At 45.7% G+C, this 26,413-nt stretch overlaps 1 protein-coding gene, 1 long non-coding RNA gene and 1 pseudogene across 2 annotated transcripts in view; all 3 read right to left on the reverse strand.

Annotated features, from left to right (window-relative positions):
• Positions 1-4,587: 4,587 nt before the first annotated feature.
• LOC145717028 (uncharacterized) overlaps positions 4,588-26,413 on the reverse strand; it is a 560,651-nt gene continuing 538,825 nt past the window's right edge. Inside the window, exon 2 of the long non-coding RNA XR_014140003.1 lies at positions 4,588-6,919. This is a non-coding gene — a long non-coding RNA (uncharacterized LOC145717028). The remainder of the gene's footprint in view (positions 6,920-26,413) is intronic.
• The window catches only part of ACER2 (alkaline ceramidase 2), a 32,452-nt gene continuing 10,626 nt past the window's right edge, over positions 4,588-26,413 (reverse strand). Inside the window, exons 4-6 of the mRNA XM_081803022.1 lie at positions 19,349-19,486; positions 12,616-12,753; positions 4,588-9,006 (exon numbers count right to left, since the gene is read on the reverse strand). Of these exons, the coding sequence (XP_081659148.1) occupies positions 8,820-9,006; positions 12,616-12,753; positions 19,349-19,486 (463 nt within the window). The 3' untranslated portion in view covers positions 4,588-8,819. The remainder of the gene's footprint in view (positions 9,007-12,615; positions 12,754-19,348; positions 19,487-26,413) is intronic.
• On the reverse strand, positions 21,873-26,037 carry LOC145717025 (host cell factor C1 regulator 1 pseudogene; annotated as a pseudogene).

Consider the following 26,413-nt stretch of genomic DNA (forward strand, 5'->3'; position numbering starts at 1 on the left):
CACCACCACCACCTCTTAAAAAAAAAAAAAGGCTGTGGCTCCAGATGGAGGATGAATTGGCAAGAGATAGTAGCTGCTTCACTGGGCTGGAGAAAAATGGATGGATTTTAAGACATGGGGAAGTGGAATGCAGAGGCTTCTCTTACTGTTAGGTTAGATATGGACAACAGTGGGAAGGCAGGGATTTCCCTGGCAAATAAATGGAAAGTACATGGCGTACTGAGAAAGTGTGCAAGGCGCAAGTTTGAGAGGCATGAGTGAAGGCAAATGTGAAGTGCCTAGTGGATGTCCAGAGATGGCCAGGAAAGACTTGGATTTGCAGATCTGTCACTATGGAAAGAGACAGCTTGGACTGTGGAACCAGAATTAGGATTCCCATGTGTACACACACTGTCACCCCTGCGAAGTGTGGGGGATGGGGTGCAGCTCTTCACTATGGCCTCACTGACTTCCATGACTGTCTGGTGGGAGGTCATCTTACCAGCTGCCACTCACTAAGCACCTTCTCTCTGCCCCTTGCTACTTTGTATTTTATCTAATCCCGTGTATTAACAGGACAGTTTTGAACCTGATATTCCCAACTTGGTGCCCACCCATATGAAAATCTTTGACCTCTTTTGCCATTTTGAAAATAAATCCTTTGTAGTTGAAAGACCTAAATGTGAGACAGGAATCCATCAAAATCCTTGAGGAGAATACAGGCAGCAACCTCTTGGACCTCAGCCACAGCAACTTCTGGCTGTTTGGAGACACGTCTCCAAAGGCAAGGGACACAAAGGCAAAATGAACTACTGGGACTCTATCACGATAAAAAGGTTTTGTACAGCAAAGGAAACAGTCAACAAAACCGACAGAATGGGAAAAGATATTTGCAAATGACATTACCAGATAAAGGGCTGGTATCCAAAGTCTATAAAGAACTTATCAAACTCAACACCCAAAGAACAAGTAATCCAATCAAGAAATGGGCAAAAGACATGACAGACATTTCTCCAAAGACATACAAATGGTCAACAGACACATGAAAATATGTTCAACACCACTCAGCATCAGGGAAATATAAATCAAAACCACAATGAGCTACTACCTCACACCAGTCAGAATGGCTAAAATTAACAAGTCAGGAAACGACAGATGTTGGCAAGGATGCAGAGAAAGGGGAACCCTCCTGCACTGTTGGTGGGAATGCAAGCTGGTGCAGCCACTCTGGAAAACAGTATGGAGGTTCCTCAAGACATTAAAAATAGAGCTACCCTAAGACCCAGCAATTGCACTACTGGGTAGATACAAAGGTAGGGATCCGAAGGGGCACCTGCACCCCAATGTTTAAAGCAGCAGTGTCCACAATATCCAAACTATGGAAAGAGCCCAGATGTCCATCGACAGATGAAAGGATAAAGAAGATGTGATGTATATATACAATGGAATACTATGCAGCCATTAAAAAAAAAATCTTGCCATTTGCAACAACATGGATGGAACTATTCTAAAAATAATCAGAAAGACAATTATATGATCTCACTGATATGTGTAATTTAAGAAACAAAACAGGATCATAGGGGAAGAGAGGAAAAAATAAAACAAGATGAAATCAGAGCAGGAGACAAACCATAAGAGACTCTTATCAAAGGAAACAAATTGAGGGTTGCTGGAGGGGAGGGAGGTGGGGGGCTGGGGTAACTGGGTGATGGACATTAAGAAGGGCATGTGATGTAATGAGCACTGGGTGTTATATAGGACTGATGAATCCCTGAACTCTACCTCTGAAACTAATAATACATTGTATGTTAATCAATTGAATTTAAAAATAATAATTTTAAAATCCTTTGTAGAAACAGAAGAGTTGAAAGTCTTGCGTCTAAATCTTGACTCTGCCACCTAATGGCTGTGATCAAAATACCTTTCTGAGCCTCGGTTTTATGATCATCAAACCTGGAATAATAGTAATACTGGCTTCACAAAAAGTCGTGAGGACTAAACAAGACCATTTTGTGTGAAAGCTAACTTACGTGCTGAGCTCTCAAATAGGGTTTACTTTAAGAAAACACTACTCCTAGGCAATATACACATTCTTTCATTGGTCTGAGATTATATATTATTAAATATGGCTCACGGTCCATCAGTTAAAGCTTAGAAGTCTCAAAGCAACGCCCCACGGGTCCGATGTTACCACTCCTGCCTGCCTTCCCAGCACTGTTGATGCGGCTTGCATGCGCGGATTTCAGCAATTGGTGGTTTCTCCCCTCCTGCACAGGGCACATTGCGTTGTTCATCATATAGCCCTCTGCAGCTAGCACGTGTAGTACAAAGCTGGCATTTATTTGCCAAGTTGGTTCAAACTGGATTCAGTCTTAAAGATTTTTGGGGTTGTACTGGCATTTGACTTGTGTAAACGGAACGATTAATCCCAAAACTTAAACTTAACTCCAGTGGATTAAAAAAAACTTCCTCTAGGGGCGCCTGGGTGGCTCAGTTGTTAAGCGTCTGCCTTCGGCTCAGGTCATGATCCCGGGATCCTGGGATCGAGCCCCGCATCGGGCTCCCTGCTCCTCAGGAAGCCTGCTTCTCCCTCTCCCACTCCCCCTGCTTGTGTTCCTGCCCTTGCTATCTCTCTCTCTGTCAAATAAAATCTTTAAAAAAAAAAAAAAAAAACTTCCTCTAGATCACAACTATGTTAACTCAATTTTATGTGCAGGAAAACATTTGCTTTATGGTATCCGGCCGATTTTTAGAATTCTGAGATCAAACACCTAGAGGGTGAAGAAGGAGTTGCTGGGGGAAGTGAGGAGGGGGGGAAAAGCAGAGTGATGCTTGGGGGCAAAAAAGCAGGAACACCTACTTGGACACAGAAAGAAGCTGTGTGACTTGTGGGAGTTTTGAGATAATTATATTGAGTTCTGTGGTGATTTGCAATTGGGAACGTCTCCAAGTGCACCACTGAGAGGAATACCTGAAAGGGCCACAAGATGGCGATATCACTCCATGAGTCACTCCCGGTCCTTTCCACCCAGTAGCTATGGCTTTCTTTGTTCAGACCTCCTTCCCTAGCAAATGTCACCAATATCACCGTCTATTTTGTGTCTCTTCATGCTCCTGGCCTTCCCATAAGCCACTTTCTTGTGACTAGCCTTAATGCAAAAACTAATTTTTTATTGCTATTTGTTTATTTTTATTTTTTTGCTATTTGTTAAATTTTTAAGATAGTGGATATGGTCCCCACTCTGTTGGAAAAGCAGCTGAATCAAATGTTTTGTTTTAATAAGAAATATAAAATAAACCAACCAAAAACACTTGAGGTTGATCCTTCCCTTTTTGTGAGTTACCATCCAGAAAGACTTCCCAGGTAAGTGGGGTGTCACCCACCAGGCCTGGAGATAGAAACAAAAGTGCTCACTTAAGGTTAAAACAAATCCTTAGCTGGGGAGAGAGGCTGCCTGTGCCCTTAAGTTGGGGCAGGAAGGAGGCTGAGCCCCACCCCAGAGAATGAAGGACAAAGACCCCAAATGTTCTACCTCTTAAATTTTTTATTATGGAAAAATTCAATACAAAAGCTAGAATAATAGGACAGACCCTGATACAATCATATGGAGGGTCTGATACTATAAACCAGGAAAGAGGCTTAAGGCAAATGTAAGCTCCCAGTTTGTTGAGGACACTTAAATTTTGCATTCCCAGCATCCTGGGTCTCCCCCTCCAGCCCCTCATAATGGGAAGTCCTGACTTAGAGGAGGGGCAGACCACTGGTTTTAGAGGCCAGTTGGGAAAGCAGACCTGTGGAGGTGACCAATTTCAGCCCCAAGGAGGATTTGAATCCTGGTCTAGTGACCTGTCCTGCAGGAGCTCTTTATTTGGGTGGCTTCTAGGGACACCTGAATTCCCAGAAAATTATAGGGTTAGTCATTTTCCTAGGGAGAAGACTCCTATCCCACCAGATTGTCAAGTCTATGTGGCCACTCCTTATCCCCTTATCCCTTCACCCAGGCCAGAAAAAAAAGTCTAAAAAATCCACTGTAATGATGCTGATAATGCTGACCCAGTCTCTCTTCTGACGGTCACACTGTTCTTTTAAATATGGCCCATGAAATCTTTAATAATAAAAAAATGGTCACAGGGAATTAAAAACAGGTACATACAGGGGCGCCTGGGTGGCTCAATTGGTTAAGCGACTGCCTTTGGCTCAGGTCATGATCCTGGAGTCCCGGGATCGAGTCCCGCATCGGGCTCCCTGCTCAGCGGGGGGTCTGCTTCTCCCTCTGACCCTCCCCCCTCTCATGTGCTCTCTCTCTCTCATTCTCTCTGTCTCAAATAAATAAATAAAATCTTAAAAAAAAAAAAGTACATACAGAATTTTCCTGCTAAAGAAATTCACTATGCATTTGGGCACTTCATACCGGAAATACTAGGCATGTTAATTTCAAAGCTCTGAGAAGAAACAACTACGCTAATCGAAAGTATGTTTAGTAATAACAATACCCAAATTCATTAACTAACTTGGGAAAATGTGCTTTGCTTGACAATCCATTAACTGCGTTTTTCATTTTCAGATATTTCAGAAATCATTTTGGAAAGAAACACAAACATTGCATATCCACAGAAAATGCCACTTACGGCTGGCTTTAATATCGAATATAACCGTCACAGCTCACAAAAATAGCATAAAGTGCAAAAGCTCCATTTCAAAAGGCTTCAAATCACTCCCAGAACAATGGAGACTAAATGCTACCACAGACAGTGAGCACAACACCCTTATACCACACAACTGTGTAAAGTACAAAACGAGAGCGATGTCTGAAAATATTATATATGCTGATTACATACTGTGATTATAAAATAGTCTTCAATCTGGTTTAACAGAAAGAAACCATTCAAACAATTAGTCCTTTTTTTTTTTTAATCTGTAGGAGAATGTCCTTAAAATCCCTTGAGAACCCCAATCTGGCCTGCCAATTCTCTTTAGCCAGCTGGAACAGTAGCACCCAGGCAAGGAGCTGGCAATGAAAGGTTCCAAGCTCATTTGGGGAAAAGGAGCTAGGAGAGGGGGGCTCATTGGACAAGCTTCAGCCCTCCCCCGCCCCCCAGAGATGGTTGCGTGTCAGCCCCCAGGGATGAAGAGCCAAGGAGACTCCATCCCATTCTCAGAGCCTCCAACATTGCGCCGGCTCACATAAGCGTGACGAACTGGTGAGAAGTTTTAAAACACCTGAGAAATCCAATAAAAAGAACAAGTTACGGTATTTTTCAGAAAGTCTGTGCTTGATGACCATCAAGCTTAGATCCCCCAACGGAACATCTTGGGTCCAGAAATAGCATTTTAGGCACTCATCCGAAGGACAGGGCTAGTTTCCCCCAAAATGTAGCCTGTTACCAAATAGAGTCAGGTATCTTTTCCCCCATACACCTTAAATATATTCACTGAAGTGCTAACAATATAATCATAATCATAAAGAGAAAAGATTTTTTTCTAAAAATCAAGATTCAATCAAACACTGTAAAAGAATCACTGACTTAAATGATTATTTGGTAACTAGGATGATAATGTTTAATATCTTAGATCCAATTCCTGCCAGTTCTTGATCTTGCAAATTCTATCTAAGCAGAACAAAACTGTGCTAGGTCATGGCAGCTACTCACTGTGACTAATTCCCAAACATCAAATCTCCATGTCCCTGCATTATTAAGGGAAAAAACAAAGATTCTTGATTGCACATCAATTTAGTCACTTTTTTTAAATCCAAAAACCTGTGGAGCCCTATTTTTAACAGCGGTTTCCCATGACCTGTCAATCCAAGAGCAGAGGCCTCTCGAAAAGTAGAATTCAGTTCATTATTTCTTAGGACCCATTCAGGTCAGGCTCAATTTAAAAAGAAGACTCAGCAGTAAGTCAGAATCCAGTGATGAGCTCTCAAGTGTATAGCTAACCGGTGTGTATCCCAAAAGCTGCTCCTCATGAAAAATACACAACTGGCATTTAAATTCCATTCAAGCTATCGGATGAACTGTCCACTCTAAAAGACAGCTATTTACAACTCTACGGTGGGAGAAAGGGGGAAGATGAGAAGAAAATACACCAAAATACCAAAATATTAATGATTGTCCTTGGACAATAGAAATACAGACTTTTTTTCTCTTCAACTTTCCTGTAGTTTTCCAATTTTCTTTCAAGAGTGTTTAGTGCTAGAAAAGCATCATAAATATAAATGTAAATATAAATATGCTATAAGTCTAACTTCAAATAAGACTGTTCAACTCCTACTTTCTCGATTTACCATCTTCACGCTATCAAGCTAGAGTGATTTTTGTTCAAGAGTTCTGTTTTTGTCCTCAAATATACCCATTCCATACTTCTTTATCAGCCCTCAGCTCATTAAAACCAATCTCTAGAAGGGCCTTCTGTTTTGGGGGGGGAGGGGTTTTTTTTTTTAACAGCAAAAACATCCCTTCTGACATCTGAACTAAGTCATTTGTCTTGTAGAAAATGGATGGAAACAGCTCTGTGAGTTGGGGCACTGATTTCCTTACTTCCAGCAGTCATGTTGTATCCCGATTTCCAAAGGACACTCAGAAACTTCCAGAAGAGCAAGGTCAGAGAGTTGAGAGCTGGAGGTGATGTTCCTCAGGGACCCACCCCTTTACCTGATAGGGAGACACAGTCCCTCCTTAACTGTAATGTTCCCATCACTGAGGAACTCTCAAGACAGAAATTAAACCTCACATATAACACAAACACTTCCCACACCCCTGCCTCTCCTCATCCACGCTTCCACACTAAGACAGCTGGGCCTGAAGTACATCAAAGCTTCCCCCTACTTTGGAGCATTTTTATACTGCAGAATGGATGAGCCCAGAATCCATGCCTGGTAAAACTAATCTGAAACGAGGACTGCTATTTCCCTTTAAAAAATTCTAGAGACCGGGACACCTGGGTGGCTCAGTCGGTTAAGCGTCTGCCTTCGGCTCAGGTCATGATCCCAGGGTCGTGGGATCGAGCCCCGCGTTGGGCTCCCTGCTCAGCAGGAAGCCTGCTTCTCTCTCTCTCACTTCCCCTGCTTGTGTTCCCTCTCTCTCAAATAAATAAATAAAATCTTCAAAAAAAAAAAAAAAAATCTAGAGACCACAGTTTTAAAACTCTCGGATGGAACCACCTAGGTCTCAGAGGTGCATCAGAACCCCACAAATACATAAATATCTTTTTTCAAAGTATATTTTTAAACCATAATAAACAGGTACACTTCTTCAACACCAAATTTTTTACCATGGAAACCACAATTTAACTTGCATTTTCACTGCACGGTATTAGGGAAATAGGTAAGTTTAACCTTCAAATAAACGGATAGAACACATTTCTCACATTTGGGTTCCATCAAGATTTCTTAGTGTAAATAGGGTTCTGCTAAAAATAACTTGAAAACCACAGGAGGAGAACAATGTCATTCATTTTTAAACTCTTGGTTCATTGCTCCTTATTGGACTTTTCACCTTAGATCCTGTACAAAATTCTAATTAAAGCAAGAGTTCCCAGACATGCCACGGACTGGTACTGCCCAACTCTTCGGTCCTTGGTGACACGACTCCTGTCCTCACAAGGACACCTCCATCCTGCTCTCTTTCACAATGGAATGCTGCAAGGCAGGAGATGTCGGAGCTTCAGTGAGTATCCCTGAGGCCCTGTATTCCCCCCACACACCGTGATGACCATTCTGGAGTCTTCATTCAGCCTAGTGAAGAGGTTAGTGGTAGCCAGTGTCATTTGAGCTGAGGAAGAACTCCGAAGGCAACAGATTTGCCCGCTGCACCAGCAACCCCAAGAGCCAGCATATAGTCCCCTCGGTCCTCGAAAGAAGCAGTCGTTAGATGCTCAGAGAAACTGCAGGAAGCACCTTGTACTGTGAGACTACAGAGTACGACTCCCGCAGGAAATACTGGACTTCCAGAATAGAAGGCTTCCCATCAGCAGAAGTTTCCAGAACTTCGTGTTGGCTCCAGATGTTAAACTAGGATCCCCACCCGGACCATCCCAAGGCCTTGACCTTACAGAGCTCAGCAGCAAGGAGCAGGGGTCTGTGTGCAGAGGGCTCAGACACACCTATTCTTCTCGGTGTGTTGGAGGCCACTGGGCTGGGGGTGGGGGGCAACAACGTCAACATTTAGGAATTGTGCGCATCTTCAAGAATGGCTTAAAGTGGAGTGCAGCTTTTGGCACAGAGGGTTTTTCCATCAGCTTCACCCTCCTCTGAAGTCCCCGTCTCTCAGCAGAGGTAGTAGAGAAAGGATTCACAAGCACATGTAAAATCCAGTTACTGAGATTCTCCGAGGGGACCAGTAGCCTCCTCAGCCACAAGCCCTGTGTGGGTTTCATTGGCTTGCTTTTATTTTAGGACTGTTTTCCCAAATGAAAATCCCTGGCATCTTCCATCAGTCAGCCTGTCTTGCCTGTCAGAGTCCGTCAGCAGGAGCGTCCGCTCTGAGAGCCCATGGGAACGGTGGGGTCTGCAGCAAACTCCTCCTGGGAAATGAGGCTCCCCCAAGGGACTGCTCTGCCATCCCAAAGGATACAGTCCAACCAGTCATTGCATCTGGAAGGGACACTGACAAGATCTACCTGGTGGCCCTCAGCTCTGCACTTTCCATCTTCGGGAACGGGGCAGACCCTCCTCCTCAGTCCTGGTGGGCCACAGACACGCTAGTCAGAGCTCAAGGGAACAGAATACTAAGAAGACAGACCCCACCCCCAACTCTACAAACCACCGGCTGTCTTTGCCGGCAAGCGAAGCCCAGTGCAGGAGGGAAAACAAGCAGAGAAGCCAGCCACTGCCTTGCCATCACGTGATCTTGACCGGTGATTTCTTGCTGGCACACAGGAGGGACACGTAGGGGACGCCGATGAAGGCCCATTTCTCGCTGGGCCAGAACTTGATGACAGGGCCCTGCTCGGGGATCTCGGAGGCAGCATCAAAGTAGGCAAAGCACACACAGCCCAGGTAGGCAGCAAGGCAGATGAGGATGTGCCTGCAAAAGGACACAGGAGGTGAGCACCCAGCAGGGGCAAACAAAGATAGCCGCCTTCCGGCGAGCCTGCCCCTCCCCTCCCCTCCCCTCCCCTCCCGCCCTCCCCCCCTCCCCCCCTTCCCTGAAGGGAAGGACTGCACAGCGCCCCTTCCAACCAGGAAGGGTTAAGGTAACCAACAAGCCCCAGAATAGCAGGAGAACGATAAATCTGGAGCAAACACGGCCTGTTTTAGAAAGTTCTGAAACATTCCACGTGGTAACAGGAGTAAACATGCAAATGCCTTTGGGGCTCAATCCTGAAGACCGAGGCCCAAGGATTTAAAATAGGTGCTAAGAAGATGGAACCAACTGAGAACATCTGATAAGATCCGCCTTCTTCCTCCAACAGTTTTTATACATAGCTTATGCCTTTTATTATGAATCCTTTTATACTAAATTGCTTTTACAGTTTAGTAGGGAAACTTTTTTACTTTACTGTGTCTGTAAAAAGTATTAACATGAATCTTTTATCAAGCAAGCGACCATTTAAAAGCAGGTAACCCTTCCCTCTACTCTAGACTGAAATTGAATTCCAGATGAGCTAAAGATCAAAAACCTATTCTTAAAATATTTTCTTTGACTATATTTTAATGAACTGTGGTAGGGGAGGCCTTTCTGATACTGAAAAGTCCAGAAACCCTTTAGGAAGAGACTGACAATGGGAGAACATGACTGTTGAAAACCAATAGGGCACAAAAATACCATCATATACTGAAAGACAAATGGGAAACGGGGTGGGGGGGGGGGGTGAGAGATTTGTACCATATGACCAAAGAGTTAAAATCCCTATATTCTGGGGCACCTGGGTGGCTCAGTCGGTTAAGCAGCCAACTCTTGATTTCCGCTCAGGTCATGATCTGAGGATTCTGAGATCCAGCCCTTTGTTGGGCTCTGCACTGAGCATGGACCCCGCTTAGGATTCTCTCCCTCTCCCTCTCTCTCTGCCCACCCCCCTCGCACACATGTGCTCTCTCTCAAAAAAATAAAATATAAAATCCCTACATTCCAGAGAACTCTCAAAAACGAATCATTTCACAGAATGCCCTTTAAAACAATCAGGTAAAGATGGCATGACTGACATTGGCCTCAGGCTGATAAATACTGAAGCTGGATGTTGCCTCCATGAGGGCTCAATGTAGTATTCTCCATACTCTTGAAAATGATGCAAATTTGCATAATACATACAGTTATTGGACAGTAATGACTGGTTACTCTGTGCCAGACACCAGGTGCTAGATATAAATTTTTAAAAATGGAAACACTGCACAGGGAAGACAAATGAAAAGGTACCTTTCAACCGAAGAAATGTGCAGTGAACTTACACTGGAAAAGATGCTCAACAATAATGCTAATTTTTTACAAAAACAAAAATATTTTTAATCAGGTTAACAAGATTTAAGAGTTAATATCTAGTATATATGAAAGTATGGGTAAAAGGCATTATCTTACAGACTTTAATAAAATGTGCATTAATACTTTGGAGATACAGATCTATGTATGTACCTGTATCTATAGATACAGATATAATCTATAGATATATAAAATTTAACCTAAGGAAAGGTTTAGGCATGAACAAATAACCTAATTATCTATTAATAGAGAGGTTGGCTAAATTCTAAAGCATCCATAATGTGAAATATTAATTGGACACAAAAAAATGGAAGATAATATGTATGCATTGGTAGGGAAAGTGGTCCACAATCTAGTATTCCCTGTATTAAGAAAGAGCAAAACAAAACACATTGTATCACCTATAGAATGATACTATCTTTGTTTTTAAAAAGTAGCATTAGAGAAATAGACATGAAAAATCTGGAAGGTGGGTGCATGGGTGGAGTAGTCAGTCAGGCGGCCAACTCTTGTTTTTGGCTCAGGTCATGATCTCAGGGTTGTGAGATTGAGCCCCATGTTGGGCTCTGCACTGAGCGTGGAGTCAGCTTAAGTTTCTCTCTCCCTCTCCCTCTGCCCTACCCTCCCATGCTCACTCACCCGTGCTCGCTTGTGCGTCTCTAATAATCTTTTTTAAAAAATCTGGAAGGAGGGGCACCTGGCTGGCTGAGTCAGTGGAATGTGGGACTCTTGATCTCGGGGTTGAAACACCACGTTAGGTACAGTAATTACTTAAAAATCTTAAAATCCGGAAGGATTAACCTCAGGCTATGAACAATTGTTACCACTCTTTGGTGGACAGAATTATGAGAGCCCCTCTATACTTCTGTTTAAATTTGTTCTTAAAATACCATAACTGGGACAAAAATACGGTTCAACTTTGAAAAAGCAGGAAGTATACCAAACCTAGAAACAAATTCAAGTTTGAGCCAAAGTTATTACAATCTAATTTTTGAATTTTGCTTAAATAGCTAACGTTACCAAGATACTTAGATTGATAAAAATATGTACTTTACCTTGAATGAGGTCATATTTACACATGTGTATACATTTATCAAAACTCATCAAAGTGTACACTTAAAATCTGCATTTTATTATCTCCATTATAACTCAAATTTACAGTGCATAAATCTACTAGTGTGAGTCGAGGTTGAACCTAAAAAAATACCAGGAAAAGGACCCTCAGACTGGAATCTCCAGTTTGTGCTGTTTTTCTTTGTTCTGTCTTTTGCAAACAGCCCTGGGAGTCCCCAGGCCTTAAACTGAGAGCAAGTCGGGTCTCATGCTAGATCTATACAAGTTCCCATGTTCAAGGAAATTCACACGAGTTCTTTCAAACCCTAGAGTTTTAGGCATCTCCTGATAGAAGTCAAACTTCTGAATCTTGGATCTAATAAAGTTTTCCCAGCTCCTTACCACTAGAATTCTCCCTGGGAGCTCTCAATTTACAAGGGACAGTCTAAAGCAGACTTCCCTAGGTCCCTGTTCTCTTTTGCAATCAGAAGTTCTGGGGGACAGGGAAACAGGGCTCTGGGTTGGGTGCTGAAGCAGTTCATAGGAAAAAAACCACTCGACTTCCTCCTCGGCGTTCTGACTATAGGAGTCTGCATGCTGTTTAATAAACTGCTGCTTTTTTTTTTTCTTTAACCGCGTATCCTGAGCATGCCAACGCATAGCTGCTCCAGTTCCCAATGACTCAACTCCCAGGGGAGTGATCCTGAACAATGAATTCCCTTCTCTGGGCATCTGTCCCTACCTGTAAAGTGAATGGGTGAGACTGTCCCCAGTTGGCCTGTGATGCCTTCACCTGGTCACTTGGGCATCCCAGTCCCCACATCACCTCTGTCCCAAGCTTTCCCCACCCCCACCCGACCCCGGGCGATCTAGCTAGAGCTCAGGTTACGGACTCGGTTTTCAAGCTCCTTTATGCTTTAGTAATGGAGCTAGAGGTAAGAGACCGCAGACTCGAGGCACACACAACAGGTCTTTTTGTTCCAGCTGAGCCTGCTCCCTGGAGCGGGTGCTGTGTTTGACAATACCTTCCGTTGCTTCCGGAAGGTCTGACCATCTCTGTGAGGAGAGAGGTGCACCCAGGCCGTGCTCCGTCCTCTTGCACACCCGCCGCACCGTGCAGGGAAAAGAACAGCGGGTGCGGACCCCTGTGCGGTGGCCGGGGCTTACCAAACACAGTGCAGGTAGGGAAAGTGGAAGGACGAAAGCAGCTCACAGAAGGCTCGGTCACTGATCCAGCAGAAGAGCGCCAGGGTCCACCAGAGGCCCGAGAAGAGGCCCAGCTTGAAGACACGCACGTTGTCACACCTACACAGGGATCCAGAAAGCAAGTCACCCTCAGTCTGGGTTGTCACCCACCTTGCTGGCCCCTTCTGGCTCCTCACACCGCCCCACCCCAGCCCCTCGGCCCTGGAGGTCCCACCCAACATCCTGTCACCCCACAAGCCTGTGGATGTAGATACCATACATACATACACAGATGACTCCCAAAGCCGTGTTCTCACCCAGGCCTCTCCCTGACTCGAGACTCACATACGCAGCTACCTTCTGGACATATCCACCCATGTGTAATACAGACCTAAATTTAACATGTCCATGATGAACCCCTGTTCTCCTACATACTCTGCCCCTCGCTGCCTCTGCTCATCAACTCCCCGCCCCCCAAGGATCCCTGCGCTCCTCAAATAGCCCCATCAAGTTCCCCAGACCTTAGCACTGGCTATTCCTGCCACCTGGAATGCTCTTCCTCACATAACCACCTGGTTCACTGACTCCTGAATCTCTACTCAAATGTCCCTCAGTAAACCCTTTCCTGACCACTGTTAACAATTGCACCATGGGTCTCCACCCCCTAAGTGACGCTCCCCCCACCATTTCCTTCTTCTCTCCTCTAATTTCTCTGTAGGGATTATAACCCCTCTAGCATCCTCCATGTTTTCCTTGTTGACGGTTGGTCTTCCCCTGGAACAGCAGGGGACATACAGAAGGCTCTCACTATGTGCTGAATGAAAGAAAGAGCTCCCACATATGCCGGGACAAAATGTTTTTCAGTTAACAGCCCAGAGAAATTTCCATTGCCATTTCCTTTCCTTGTTCCTGAATCGTTCATAAAGGGGGGAGGGGGTGACTTCCAGTCCTAGGCGGGGAAGGCCCAGAGGTAGCTGGTGGCTGAGGGTCCTTCCCGGCCCTCCCTCAGGGTCTCCTTCCCTCCAAGGACCGCTCCCAGGTCAGTCAAGCTCGCTCTCGGGACCCAGAGTCCAACGTAACATCTGCCCCCGAGAAGGGGCCACAGCTATTTGTTCATATTTGTTGTACAAGTGTCAGAAACCTGACTGGTTGGTACCTTTCCCAGCTGCCTGAGGAAGCATCAGCGAAACCAGGATGGGCAGAAGGTTCAGAAAGGCCTACTCAAAAAAACAAATACCCTTTTGGAGGAGAGCTAAATGTAGTCCTTGAAAAAAATTTTTTAAACAACAGTGGCCCAGGACTGGAGACACTAAATTCCTACTTAGCTCTGTTGAACGGCTCGCCCTCACAGAGGCTCCTCCTCTCTCTCGGCTCCGCTTTCTCTGCCTCCTCAGGTCTCAGCTTCCAGGGCGCCTTCTCAAATAGACTTTCTCTGACAGCCCCCACCCCTACTACGTCGTCCGCCCCGTGAGTGCCTGCCATTTTCCTTCATAACACTCAACACAAACTGACACTGTCTTCACTGGTGTAATTATTTGTTGAAGGTCTAATATCCGAGTAGACAGTAAGCTCAGCGAGAGTAAGAACTCTACCTGCTTTTCACTAAGTATAGACAGTGTATGACCCAGAAGAGGCATGAAATAAATGCTAGCTGAATGAATAAAACAAGGAAGTAAAGGAAAATGTTAACTGGATGCCAGTGATCTAAGGAGCACATTTTTTCCCAGATTTTTTTTTTTTTAAACAGTACCCACGTTGATTGGGTACCAAATTCTCTGAATGCATGCTAGGCACTGTGAAAGGCAAAATGAAAAGGGCTCTTGCCTTGCTATTTTAAAAGATAAAATGAAAACAGACAAAAACAAGTGTCAACAACTATAGACAATTTGGTACAAGAGAACCCATGTACACTCAATTCAATTCAACCTAGAAACCTTGGCTTAAGGAACACCCCAGAACACAGCATGCTGGAGAGACAGAGCTTGTGTTGAGTGGCATTCTGTCTCTCTTGCCAGGGATGAGTCACGTGGGGGGAGAGCCCTGCAAAGTCAGGGTCTCAGGGTGGCCTGGTACTGTCCCTTCCTCTGTTGCTAGAGGGACAGGGCCTGCTACCTGCTGCTGACCAGGCCTATCTGCACCTGGGTCTTGCCCATACCTGGGCTCCTTTGGGTTTTATTCACACTTTTTAGGGCTCCTACCAAAATATTAACGTGAGATTAAATGAAAAAAGCAGATCAAAAGTGATATATACAACAGGACCCTATTATAGGATAAAAAAAATCTGAGCTGCTATCTGTTCTCCTCTTCTTAACCCTTTGTTGTATTCTCAAAGTTGTCCTTAACAGACTCACTCCTATAATCAGGGGGGAAAAAAAAACACCTACTTTAAAATATATTAAATGCAGCTGAGTCACTTCATAATATGACAACACAAATTTCAGTAAATGTCTGCTCATAATCCCAAATAAAATGTTGTTGCCACATGGTCTGAGAGAAAGTTCAGAAAGGACAATGAAAATAAAAAACTAGAAACAAGCTCTAGCAACAAGGCTAATGAGAAACAGAAAGCTTCCCTAGCTCCTTTGAGCAGAGGGAGGATGGACGAGAAATATTTAGCTGCTACATTACAGATTATCGCTAATGTCAGCAGGGAAGGTCCTGGAAGGAAATGCAAAGAGCAGTAAGGGCATCCCCTGTCTGGGAATTTTATCAAGGCAGGCCAACAACCATCTTCTCTCTCCTTGTTGGGACTCGGGGGGAACTGGGACACAGCAGTGAACATAGGGGCCTTGTTCCTGTCCATAGAGTCTACATCAAGAGAAGGGACAGACACTAAACAAAAAACCAGCACGAATAATTTTTTAATTACATTTGGGAAGGGTGCCAGAAAGAAGTTGGTGGTGCTATGAACAATTGAGCCAAACAGGTGAGGCAACGATGAGCCAGAAGTAAGCCAAGCAGGAGAGTCAGAGGAAGGGACAGCATGAACAAGGACCTGGGGGATAGGGAAGGTCAGAACAGCTAGAGGACAGAATGTAAGGGAGGAGCTTCGTGCAGGCCAGATCAGCAGGTGGGGGCCATGTTAGGATTTTGAACTACATCCTAATTGCAAGGTCAGCTAAAAAAAGAGACTATTAGAGGCACATAGGGGCCATATTGAGGATATTGAACTTGATGTCAATTTTAATGTCAACTAATGGAAAAATGAAAGTGATGAGATGGGATGTTCAGGGAAGAAAGAGGGAGCAGGCTTCTGCTCTGCTTTGAGCAAATGGGTAAATGGTGCTTTGAGCAATGGAGGTCATGATCCCAGGGTGCTGGGCTCAAGTCCTGCGCTGGGCTCCCAGCTCAGCGGGGAGTCCGCTTCTCCCTCTGCCCCTCCCCGCTGCTTGTGTGCTTTCTCTCTCTTAAATAAATAAAATCTTTTTTAAAGATTTTATTTATTTATTTGAGACAGAATGAGAGAGAGCACATGAGAGGGGGGAGGGTCAGAGGCAGAAGCAGGCTCCCTGCCGAGCAGGGATCCCGATGCGGGATTCGATCCAGGGACTCCAGGATCATGACCTGAGCCGAAGGCAGTCGCTTAACCAACTGAGCCACCCAGGCGCCCTTAAATAAATAAAATCTTAAAAAATAAAAAAAAAAAAAGAGCAATGGAGCTTTGAGCATCTGCTTTGAGCAAATGGGTAAATGGTGCTCCCATTTGCTGGAAATACTAAGAGAACCAGAACTGGAAAAGTCAGATCAGGAATCTCGTTGAATTCGAGACGGCTGTGACAGGTGGAGTCAGAGGCTAGATGCACCGTGGTGGAGGCAGAAGGAAGGACAGAGTCACACACACACCTGGGAGTCATTTGCACGTGTTTGGTAATGAACGCCACAGCTGTTGATGAGATCTTCCAGGGCCAAGTGTAGAGGGAGGAAAGCCGAAGTGAGAAGTCCTCTTTAAGGGACCCTTACATGCAAAGGTGCATAGCAAACGAGCTCACGTGAGAGACTGAAGAGAAGCTGCCGCAGAGTGAGCAGAATCCCAGGCGGGTGTGGCGTCCTGGGAGGCATGGGGAAGAACGTGTCAAGGATGAGGGGGGGTGAATTGTGCAAGCAGCTGAGAGAAAAGCACATAAGATATAGGAAGAACTGTCACTGGGCATACAACCCAGGAGGGCTTAGGTATCGAAGTGGGGCAGAAGCTAGATGGGAGTGGGCTGAAGAAGACAGGAGAGCTGAGGGACGAAGACAACTTTTACAGACGTTGGGCTGTGGTGCCTGGCTGGCTCAGTTGGTAGAGCGTGCGGCTCTTGATCTCGGGGTCTTGAGTTTGAGCCCCATGTTGGGCATAGAGATCACTTACATATAACAGTAAGCACTTCTAAGACGTTGGGCTATGACAGATGAGAGAGAAAGGTGGTGGTTGGAGACAGACCTGGACTGAGCCCAGGCTGAGAGCTAGGTAAGATGGGAGAGGCTCAAGTGTTTTTACAAGCCAATGGGAAGGACGGTTTAAGGAGGGGTGAGGACCCAGTAGACTAGTTACAGGAAGGAGTAAAGTATGTATAGGAGAATGGAGGGAATGATCCATAGGCAGAAAGACAGACCCCGGCAGGAAGGAAGAATACTTCCCATGATGCTGCCACTTGTAAATGTAATGATGGAGACTAATGAGCTGCAGTGGGGGCTAGCTTTTCAGGGACAAAGATTTTTTTTTAAGATTTTATTTATTTATTTGACAGAGAGACACGGCGAGAGAGGGAACACAAGCAGGGGGAGTGGGAGAGGGAGAAGCAGGCTTCCCCTGGAGCAGGGAGCCCGATGCGGGGCTCGATCCCAGGACCCTGGGATCATGACCCGAGCCGAAGGCAGACGCTTAACGGCTGAGCCACCCAGGTGCCCCAGGGGCAAAGATTTTTAAGTATGAAACAGATGATTTCCTTTGTAATCATGTACAAAGATCAAGAGTAGTAAAGGAAAATGTGGGTGCCTGGCTGGCTCAGTCAGTTAAGCATCTGCCTTTGGCTCAGGTCATGATCCCAGGGTGCTGGGCTCAAGTCCTACGCTGGGCTCCCAGCTCAGCGGGGAGTCTGCTTCTCCCTCTGCCCCTCCCCGCTGCTTGTGTGCTTTCTCTCTCTTAAATAAATAAAATCTTAAAAAATAAAAAAAAAGGAAAATGTTTCCCTGCTTAAAGGTCATACTCTTGAAGCAGAATTTATTTAAACCGCAATCTGCCCTAACCACTGTCTTCCTTCATTTGTTCTTGTTTAAATAGGAGTTAAAAATATTTTCCCTTTCCTTAAGCTACTTTCTAACAAAATTTTCGGCTAAAACATAGTATCAAGAGTTAAAATGAACTAGACTGCAACGAATTCTCCAGAAACATACCTAGGTTCTGCACATTCTATTCAATTCAGGCCGAATATAAGCCAGTACTGCTGGACTATTACAAATTCATTTCAGATCTCTTTATTGGCACTTTGTGTGTTTTCCAAAGAGCTTCAAAATCCTATTAGCGTTCTGAAACCAGCCTCTTATTTTTCCACTCCTTCAAGGCTACTGAGGAAAGCCAACAAGACAAGACCGGACAGCATCCTTCATCTGCCAACCAGTATTTTTAAATACTTCTTCAATCACCTTTGACCCTGCCTGGTCTGGCCGACATTGTAAGCAGCCCCCAGAGGCAAAGCAGTGGGAAGAACCATGTATCTCCTCTCAAAACAAAGACTGAAAGCTGTCCACACACTACACAGAGCGGCAACTCTCACACAAAGGAAGAGAGATCTGAGACTTCAGTTAAATACCATGTCCGTAACAATGAGAAAGTCAGGAATTAAAATGCACTGCTAAAGATGGGTACAAAGAAAAAGCATTTTCTGAGTACTACAATAAGGGCGGTGGTCTGATGTATTTTGGGGTTAAAGAAGTCGTCATGTACACACAAGGCTAAACTGTTTCTAGGTATCAACCTGAACCTGAGTATAGAACTTTCCAAAGGAAAATCCTTAGGCAAATAGCAAAGGCTTTACCGGATAGGTTGCAAATAAGAAACGAAGTGTCCGAGAGACTAGCACAGTCAACAGTATTATGCCTAGAGTCAATGTTGCCTTGTATAGAGACGTTTGTTTTTCCTTCTGTGTGTGAATGCAATAGCCTCATTAGGACTTTTCTTCTTATTCTTCTCATATGAACAAATCTATTCTTTGTACAGAATTAAGTCTCCCAGGCTGGTCTAGGCACTCACCAGGTCCTTGAGATGTTCCTGCTAAGCTAGCTTCGGATCATTGGGATGCACTGCATCCACTAACCAGCCGCTCCCCTCTTTCTGGAAGTGAGATCATTAACATTTTGAGCCAAACCATTAAACGTGCTTCCAATCCAACAGTCAGGAACTAACTCTACGTGAAGAGTCAAACTCCGCTTCCACACTTGAGGGCAGTAAAAAAAAAAAAAAAAACAGAAGCCGGGAGCCTGGGTGGCTCAGTCGGTTAAGCAACTGACTCTTGGTTTCAGCTCAGGTCATGATCTCAGGATCGTGGGATCAAGCCCCGTGTTGGGCTCTGCGCTCAGCGGGGATTCGGCCTGAGATTCTCCCTCTCTCTCTGCCCCTCTCCCTGTTCGTGCTCTCTCTCTCAAATAAATCTTAAAAAAAAAAAAAAAAACAAGCTGGTGTGTTCCCAACCCAGGGACAGCCTAAGGGGCAGGCGGGAAAAACAAAGGCACCCACCTTCTTAGCTCTGCAATGAGCAGCACAGTGCAAGGAACCCCGAGGGTCATCAGAGAGATGTTGTTGATGGCGGGCTTGACAAACGCCAGGCATGTCGTGACGGCAGAAAGGACGCAGACCACCGCCTTGAACCTGCCCCTGAATCAATGAAAGCAAACCGAACTGTTAGCCAAGGAGCTCTTGTTTGTTTGGTGAATGCCGGCAAAGTACAGGAACTGCAGACGAGTGTGCGAGCTGAGGAGTTGTGCATCGAGTACCCGGAGTCTCAAACCCACTCACGCTCACGGGCTCAGGAATTCTACTTCTAGCAATTTATGCTTAGGCAATAACCAGAAATTTGACAAACATTTAGCCAGGAGAATGGTAAAATGAGAATCCATCTCAGTCCCCGAGGGTCAGATATGGATAACTTTTCTTAGTGTTACTTTTTTCTATACTTTTTTCAGATGTTTTACAGCAGGGTCTAGCAAACTTTTTCTGTAAAGGGTGAGAGTGCAAATGCTTTGGGTTTTGCAGGTCCTAGGACCTCCGCAGCTCCCTAAGTCTGCCCCTGTAGACAAGCGGTAAGGGAATGGGCGTGGCTGTACACCAATAAAACTTGATTTGCAAAAACAGGCAGTGGACCCATCTGGCTCACAGGACCCAGCTTGCCAACCCCTGTTCTACAAGGTGAGCGTGGAAGACTTTTATAAGAAAAACAGGGACCATTTACAAACCACAAAGCTCCTTAGCTTAAAAGAAAAAATCTGGGGTGCCTGGGTGGCTCAGTCAGTTAAGTGGCTGCCTTTGGCTCAGGTCATGATCCCAGGGTCCTGGGATAGAGTCCCACTTCTTGCTCGCTGCTCAGCAGGGAGCCTGCTTCTCCTTCTCCCTCTACCTGCCACCTCCCTTGCTTGTGCTCTCTCTGTCAAATAAAATCTTAAAAAAAAAAAAAATCTGTGTCTAGCACATACAGCTAAAAGTCTTAAGAATAAATTCTAAGACTGTCTATTTACCAGCAACTCACAGACTAGCGTGCATTGGAATTTTGTGTTGACAAGTTTTTGACATGACCCATCTTAGAAAAATACCATCCTCAGGGCACCTGGGTGGCTCCAGTCAGTTAAGCAGCCAACTCTTGATTTCAGCTCAGGTCAGGATCTCAGGGTCATGAGATGGAGCCCCACATCAGGCTCCGTGCTCAGTAGGGAGCCTGCTTGTCCCCTCTCCCTCCTCCTCTGCCCTTCCCCCCACTCGTGCCATGCAAACATGTGCGCGCTCTCGCCTTCTCTCTCTCTCTCAAATAAATAAAATCTGTAGAAAAGAGAAACAAGAAAAATACCATCCTCATACACTTCAGTGGATGTACTTTCAGGAGAAAGAGTCAGAAGTGGCGACGTGATCCTGGACATGTTCCTTCTTCTCTCCCTGGGACTCCATTTCCTTATCTATAAAGTGAAAAGGCTGGACTAGATGATCCCCAAGGCCTCATCCATGACTGAAATTTAGGAGCACATGATTTTCCTGAAGTTTCTTTTATCCCTCATTAGCACAATTTACCTTGGCCAAAATCCCCGGAACAGGTCACAGTTGGGAAACTCATCTGAATGAAATTCCATTATAGAGAAATCAAAGTACACTGAAATCTCCAAAATACAAATTTCTCTCTTAAAGAGGAAAACCATTTATCATCAAGGTGCAGGAAATCATTGATCGAGCTGCCAACTTTCTGACTGGAATGAACAGGAAGTGTAGCCCTGAGCTTCAACCAGAGAAAAAATACGTATGCGGGAAAGGGTCCAGGCAGCAAATCCTCAGGAGAACTGTTTTCCTCCTGGCCTTGGCTGGCAACCCTTGCCACTGGAGGAAAGCCTGCCTGCTCCAGCCCGAGGTGGACGGCCCGCAGCTCCCCTCTCCCACCCCCATCATGCAAATGGCCCTTGGGGACCCACAATAACTCCTTTACTGGGTTTTGAGGTGCTATGACCTGTACCAAGGCTTTTCAGCCTTTTTAGATTGGATGAACAGTTAAAAAAAAAAAAAAGAAAACTTGCAAATTGCATTACTTCTCTAGATCAATGGTTCGGGAGTTAGTGAGGGCAAGAGTGTTGTAAGCACAGGTCTTCCAGGTGACAGATGTGTGCTCACTTGCTGCTTCCATCACTCAGTAGCTGTGGGACCTTTTGTCAAGTCCCGAAACCCTCCAAGCCTCACGTTTCCCATATGAAAATGAAGACCCCCTACCCCATGGTGTTCCTATAAGCATTAAAGCACTTAACATGGTGCCTGGTACATGGTTCTGTGCTAATAAAAATCCACTATTACTGTTATCATTCCCTTTGTGTGAGAATAAGTGCTATTTTAAATAATGTTATTGTGTGGGGCGCCTGGGTGGCTCAGTTGGTTGGGCGACTGCCTTTGGCTCAGGTCATGATCCTGGAGTCCCAGGATCGAGTCCCGCATCGGGCTCCCTGCTCGGCGGGGAGCCTGCTTCTCCTTCTAACCCTCCCCCCTCTCATGTGCTCTCTCTCTCTCTCTCATTCTCGCTCTCTCAAATAAATAAATCTTTAAAAAAAAATAATAAAGTTATTGTGAATAATAGCTGCTCTCAGGGAAAACCTGACGGGGCTGGTGTGGCAATCCCCAAAGGCTCCGGAGGGCATTACCAAACAGTTCAAAGGCAGCAAGCCTGAAGAAACTCGCTTTAAGGAGAACAGAGGCAGACGCCGCCCATGTCGGTCCAGAGGGTGTGGAGGAATGCGCTTCAGGAAGGTGGCTGAGCAGACAAAACCTCAGCCCGAAGAAGTCCACACAAGTCACAGAGCCAGACCGGCCGACCCCAGGGTCACCAGACGTCCTGGGGACAAGAGAGCTGGCCATGTCCAGGAGCGCAGGGTTCTGACAGAGTGTTGTCTTATCCATGACACCAGGCAACCCCTGGTCTCTGGTCGTGTTCTCCACCTCCCAGCCCATTATGGGCTCAAACTGGAACACGAGGTCAGGGAACCCCGATCACCCCGTCCTCCTCAATTCCCCCTAATCAAAACAGCCCAACACCATCAACATAACGTAACAAAGCTGCTACTGCTGTTACCATTAGCCACCCATTAGAGCAGAGGTTTGAACCCTGCCAGACCCTGTGCTCCTTTTCTATAGCAAATACCTGGTAACGCCCCCTTTACTCTTCCGAAGTGAGATGGCTTTTATGGATGATAAAACCTCCTTCATGATAACCATCAAAAACCTGTCCACAAACTTCCCTCAAGGGACACCCTGGTTAGGATCCACTGCTTTAAACCACCCTTTAGGACTGAAACATAACCTATGTAGAACAACTAGCCCATGATAGTCACAGGATTACAGCATCTGGTCCCGGAAGGTCCACCCATGTCCTTTTCTAAGTAAGGAACTGATAAGGCCCAGAGAGTCTAAGGCCCTGGCTCCCAGTCATCCAGCTAGAGCAGGATGGCCAGACCCCAGCCTGGTAACTCAGGATTCAAAACCTGAATTGGATTATAAAGTGAGGGCAAAATCATAAAAATCACAGCAGGATAAATCTTTAAGAAATGGAAATAATTAGTCCATCATAGTTCTTTGTTCTTGGGGGTTTTTTTTCTCAAAACAAAAATGTCTAGAAATTATTAATAACCATCAACAACTGAGTGTATGATGATTCTTAGGACATTCTAGGCAAGATAAAAAAAATGCTTTTTTTTTTTGACTTGCCAATTATTCCTATTTATACGGTAAAATTTAATAATTTCCCTGCTGTTCTAGACATTCTTCAAAACACTTATCCATATTAGCCATTCTTAACAACTGCTAGCCCTTACTGAGTCCTTACTCTGCACAAGACACTGTACACCTTCTAGGATTTCCCCCTATATTTCCAACCCCATAAGGTACCCTTAATATCTGCAGTTTACAGATGAGCTAAATGAGGTACCAGAGCTTTTAAAAAAAACAAACCCTATCACTCAAAGCCATGTCCGTCTGATACACTTAGCCACCACGCTCTGTTGCCCCTCCTCCAGAAATCTCACACTGGAACTACTTTAATGTGTTTTTAGAAATATTCCAGCAAAGTCTAGATCACAAAAAGATGTTAACTTGGATAGGTAAACCACATGATCCCTGGTCTAGAGAAATCCCTGTTTTGACATGAAGTTTTTGTTCTGGCTGCCGCTTGGACTCAGAGCTGCACCTGTCCCCGTCCTGGGCAGTGAGGCCCACAAAAAGGGGTTTTGTCGTCTTGTGCTCCTTGTCACTGGCAAGTTGAAGGCGGACGAATAGAGTTGAAATCCTTATTTACAGTGTGCTACTTTCCCATAACATATGCCTTATCTTCATTCGCATCTCCCATTCCCATTCTCTCCTTCAGTGCGTGTGTGTGTGTGTGTGTGTGTGTGTGTGTGTGTGTGCGCGTGTCTCAGAAATGCCAGGCAGAAATCTCCATGTGTCATTGTCAGTACTGGAGGCGAACTCTGAGCACTCGCCATGTCTCTAATACTCCACAGTGTGCTGCAGGATCCTCTCAAGAGAGGATTATTTACCTAATTTGACAAATGACGAAACAGAAAATGAAAGAGTCAAGATGAGCCACACCGTTTGTAAGCAGGGAACCTAGGATTCAAACCCAGGGAGTCTCCAAAACCAGGGACATGGACATCTGTGGTGCTCAGGGCTCCAAAGGACTCTCTCCAAGCTGAAGACAGTGTGGTCACGTCTTCCCAGAGAAATGGTGCCGGCAATAAAAAAAGTCCCAAGTGGTCACCTCTCTGTCCCACGGTACAGTTTCATTATTAAAGTTGGTAAGCTTTATAACTACATCCATTGCCCCATTTTCTTTTCTCCTGCTCATAACATTCCCTCACCCCTCCTGTCAAGAAATCAAAAAGACAGGGGAGGCCTGTGTGGCTCAGTTTGTGGTTAAGCATCCAAATCTTGATCTCAGCTCAGGTCTGGATCTCGGGGTCATGAGTTCGAGCCCTGTGTTGGGCTCCACACTGGGTGCGGAGCCTACTTAAAAAAAAAAAGAAAGAAAGAAAGAAATGAAAAAGAAAAAGAAAAAGATTCTCTACTATGAACACACACAAAACTGTCGCTTGGAATTTCAAGTGGCACCTCCAGAGTGCCATGAACAAAACCACTCTTCTGTGTGAGGCTTCTCACTCAGCCCCCAGGACTTGAAAGATCAGATCTAAGAGCAAAGAGATTCCTCAGCTCTCCACCTACCACCCACCAGGCTCGGGCAGGGATGGAGGTGACTGGTGGCCACCCTCTGACTCGACAGGAAAGGCCAAAGGTAAACGATGTTTCTCAGCCAGAGCCCGAAAGCCCCTCCTGCGAAGGCCCTCCTGACCTGCCTGGCGCTGCCCCCCTTCTCCACCTCATGAGGCTTTCTAAGCACCCCCAGTCATTCTCCCGAAGCCGGACAAGCAAGCACAAGACTAGACACCAAACCGCCCCAGCCAACCTGCCACACGCTGAAGCCGCCTTCCTCCACTGAGAAGGCCACAGCCAACGGAGACTGTATTTCTCCTGAAGCCAGGAATGCCCTTCTTGTCACCTCTTGTCAACTGCTGGCTCTCTCACTCTCATTTTTTGGATAAGTAACCTTGAGGATCCTTTATCTGCTCGATGATAGTCAAAGAAAACACTTTAATTCAAATCCTGCTCTGTACAATGAAGATAGCACAGCTAGTTCATCTGAAGTATGTTTTCTCCCTACTTCATTGAAAAATGTGTTATTATTAAAAAGTAACATGTGCTCTTTGTTTAAAAAAAAACTGCACAACAGTATAAATTAAAGGTAAAAGTGAAAGTTCTCTCCCCCACTCCCTCCCCCATTCCTTTTTTTCAAGAATTTTTTTTTTTCATATGCTCAGCAATCTTTATTCAGTTCTGGGGGGGGATGCCTCCCTTCCCATGCTCCTGTCCCTCCTGCTCCCCCCACCCCAGGGCTCTGTGGGAGTCAGTGTCCTCCTCTGTTGAGAGTAGGTCCTGGGGCCCAGAGGCCTGGTCTGGAGAATATTCAGGACAGCTGGTCCCTTAGTGGGGATGCTGGTCTTCTCTGTTGTGGGGAAGAAGGAAGGTGGGCAGAACTACTGCCCATCAGCACTCAGAGCTCCATTATCTCCCCAGCTTGGGTTGCAGGGTAGTGGGGGGTGGGGGTGTCCCCTAGCCTCAGCAGCCGGAGGGCCTCAGGGATCAGGTTCCCAGGGTAGTGCGAGAGAAGCAGCTCAGAGCAAGGGCTCCTGAGTGGGGGCTGTGGTAAGAGTGGTCATTGTGCAGGCTGAGTGGAGAGAAGTGGGTGGCCACGTTCTCTTCAGAAAGGAACCGTTTTCGAAAGGGCTCCTGCTCTTCCTCCAGGCGCCGCTTGGTGCTCATGGGCACAGCTCCTCGGAGAGGGGAGCTCACGTCCTAGGCTCGGGGCGTCCCCGACGCGGCCCGTGGGTCACGCTGGGCCCAACCTGTGGGGCCTCGTTCCAGGGGCTGCTGCAGGATCATGTGGGTTCGGGGTCCTGCAGCTAAGAATTTTGTATTTATTCATTTGAGACAGAGAGATACAGAAAGAGAGAGTAGGAGCAGTGGGGAGAGCAGAGGCAGAGGGAGAAGCAGACTCCCTGCTGAGCAGGGAGCCCACGATGTGGGGCTCCATCCCAGGACCCGGAGATCATGACCTGAGCCAAAGGCAGACGCTTAACCCTCTGAGCCACCCAGGCGCCCCCCTTCCCCCTTCCTAAGAATAGCCAATGATAGTGGCTGTTTATCCTCCTCCTCTAGTTACTTCTATGTGCACACAAAGACCTAGACGCCAAAAGAGATTAGTTAATTCATTCTACAGTTATGCTATCCCACACACAGTTCTACCATGTGCTCTTTGCAGCCAGCGTGCTTTATGGACACTTCCCCACCTCCATCCATAGAGAACAGCCTTTGTCTTTAAGAGCTCCAAAATTCCTATTCCTATTCACAGTACCAGGAACACTAGGAATTCTTTATTTTCCTAGTACAGCTCTTCCCTGGGTACCCACAGCTTGCTTGATTGAATCCATGTTTTTAGACTATTTATACATATATATA

This window comes from Leptonychotes weddellii, chromosome 14 (assembly GCF_054177405.1).
Source record: "Leptonychotes weddellii isolate Sample4059 chromosome 14, ASM5417740v2, whole genome shotgun sequence".
In the NCBI taxonomy this organism is placed as follows: Eukaryota; Metazoa; Chordata; class Mammalia; order Carnivora; family Phocidae; genus Leptonychotes; species Leptonychotes weddellii.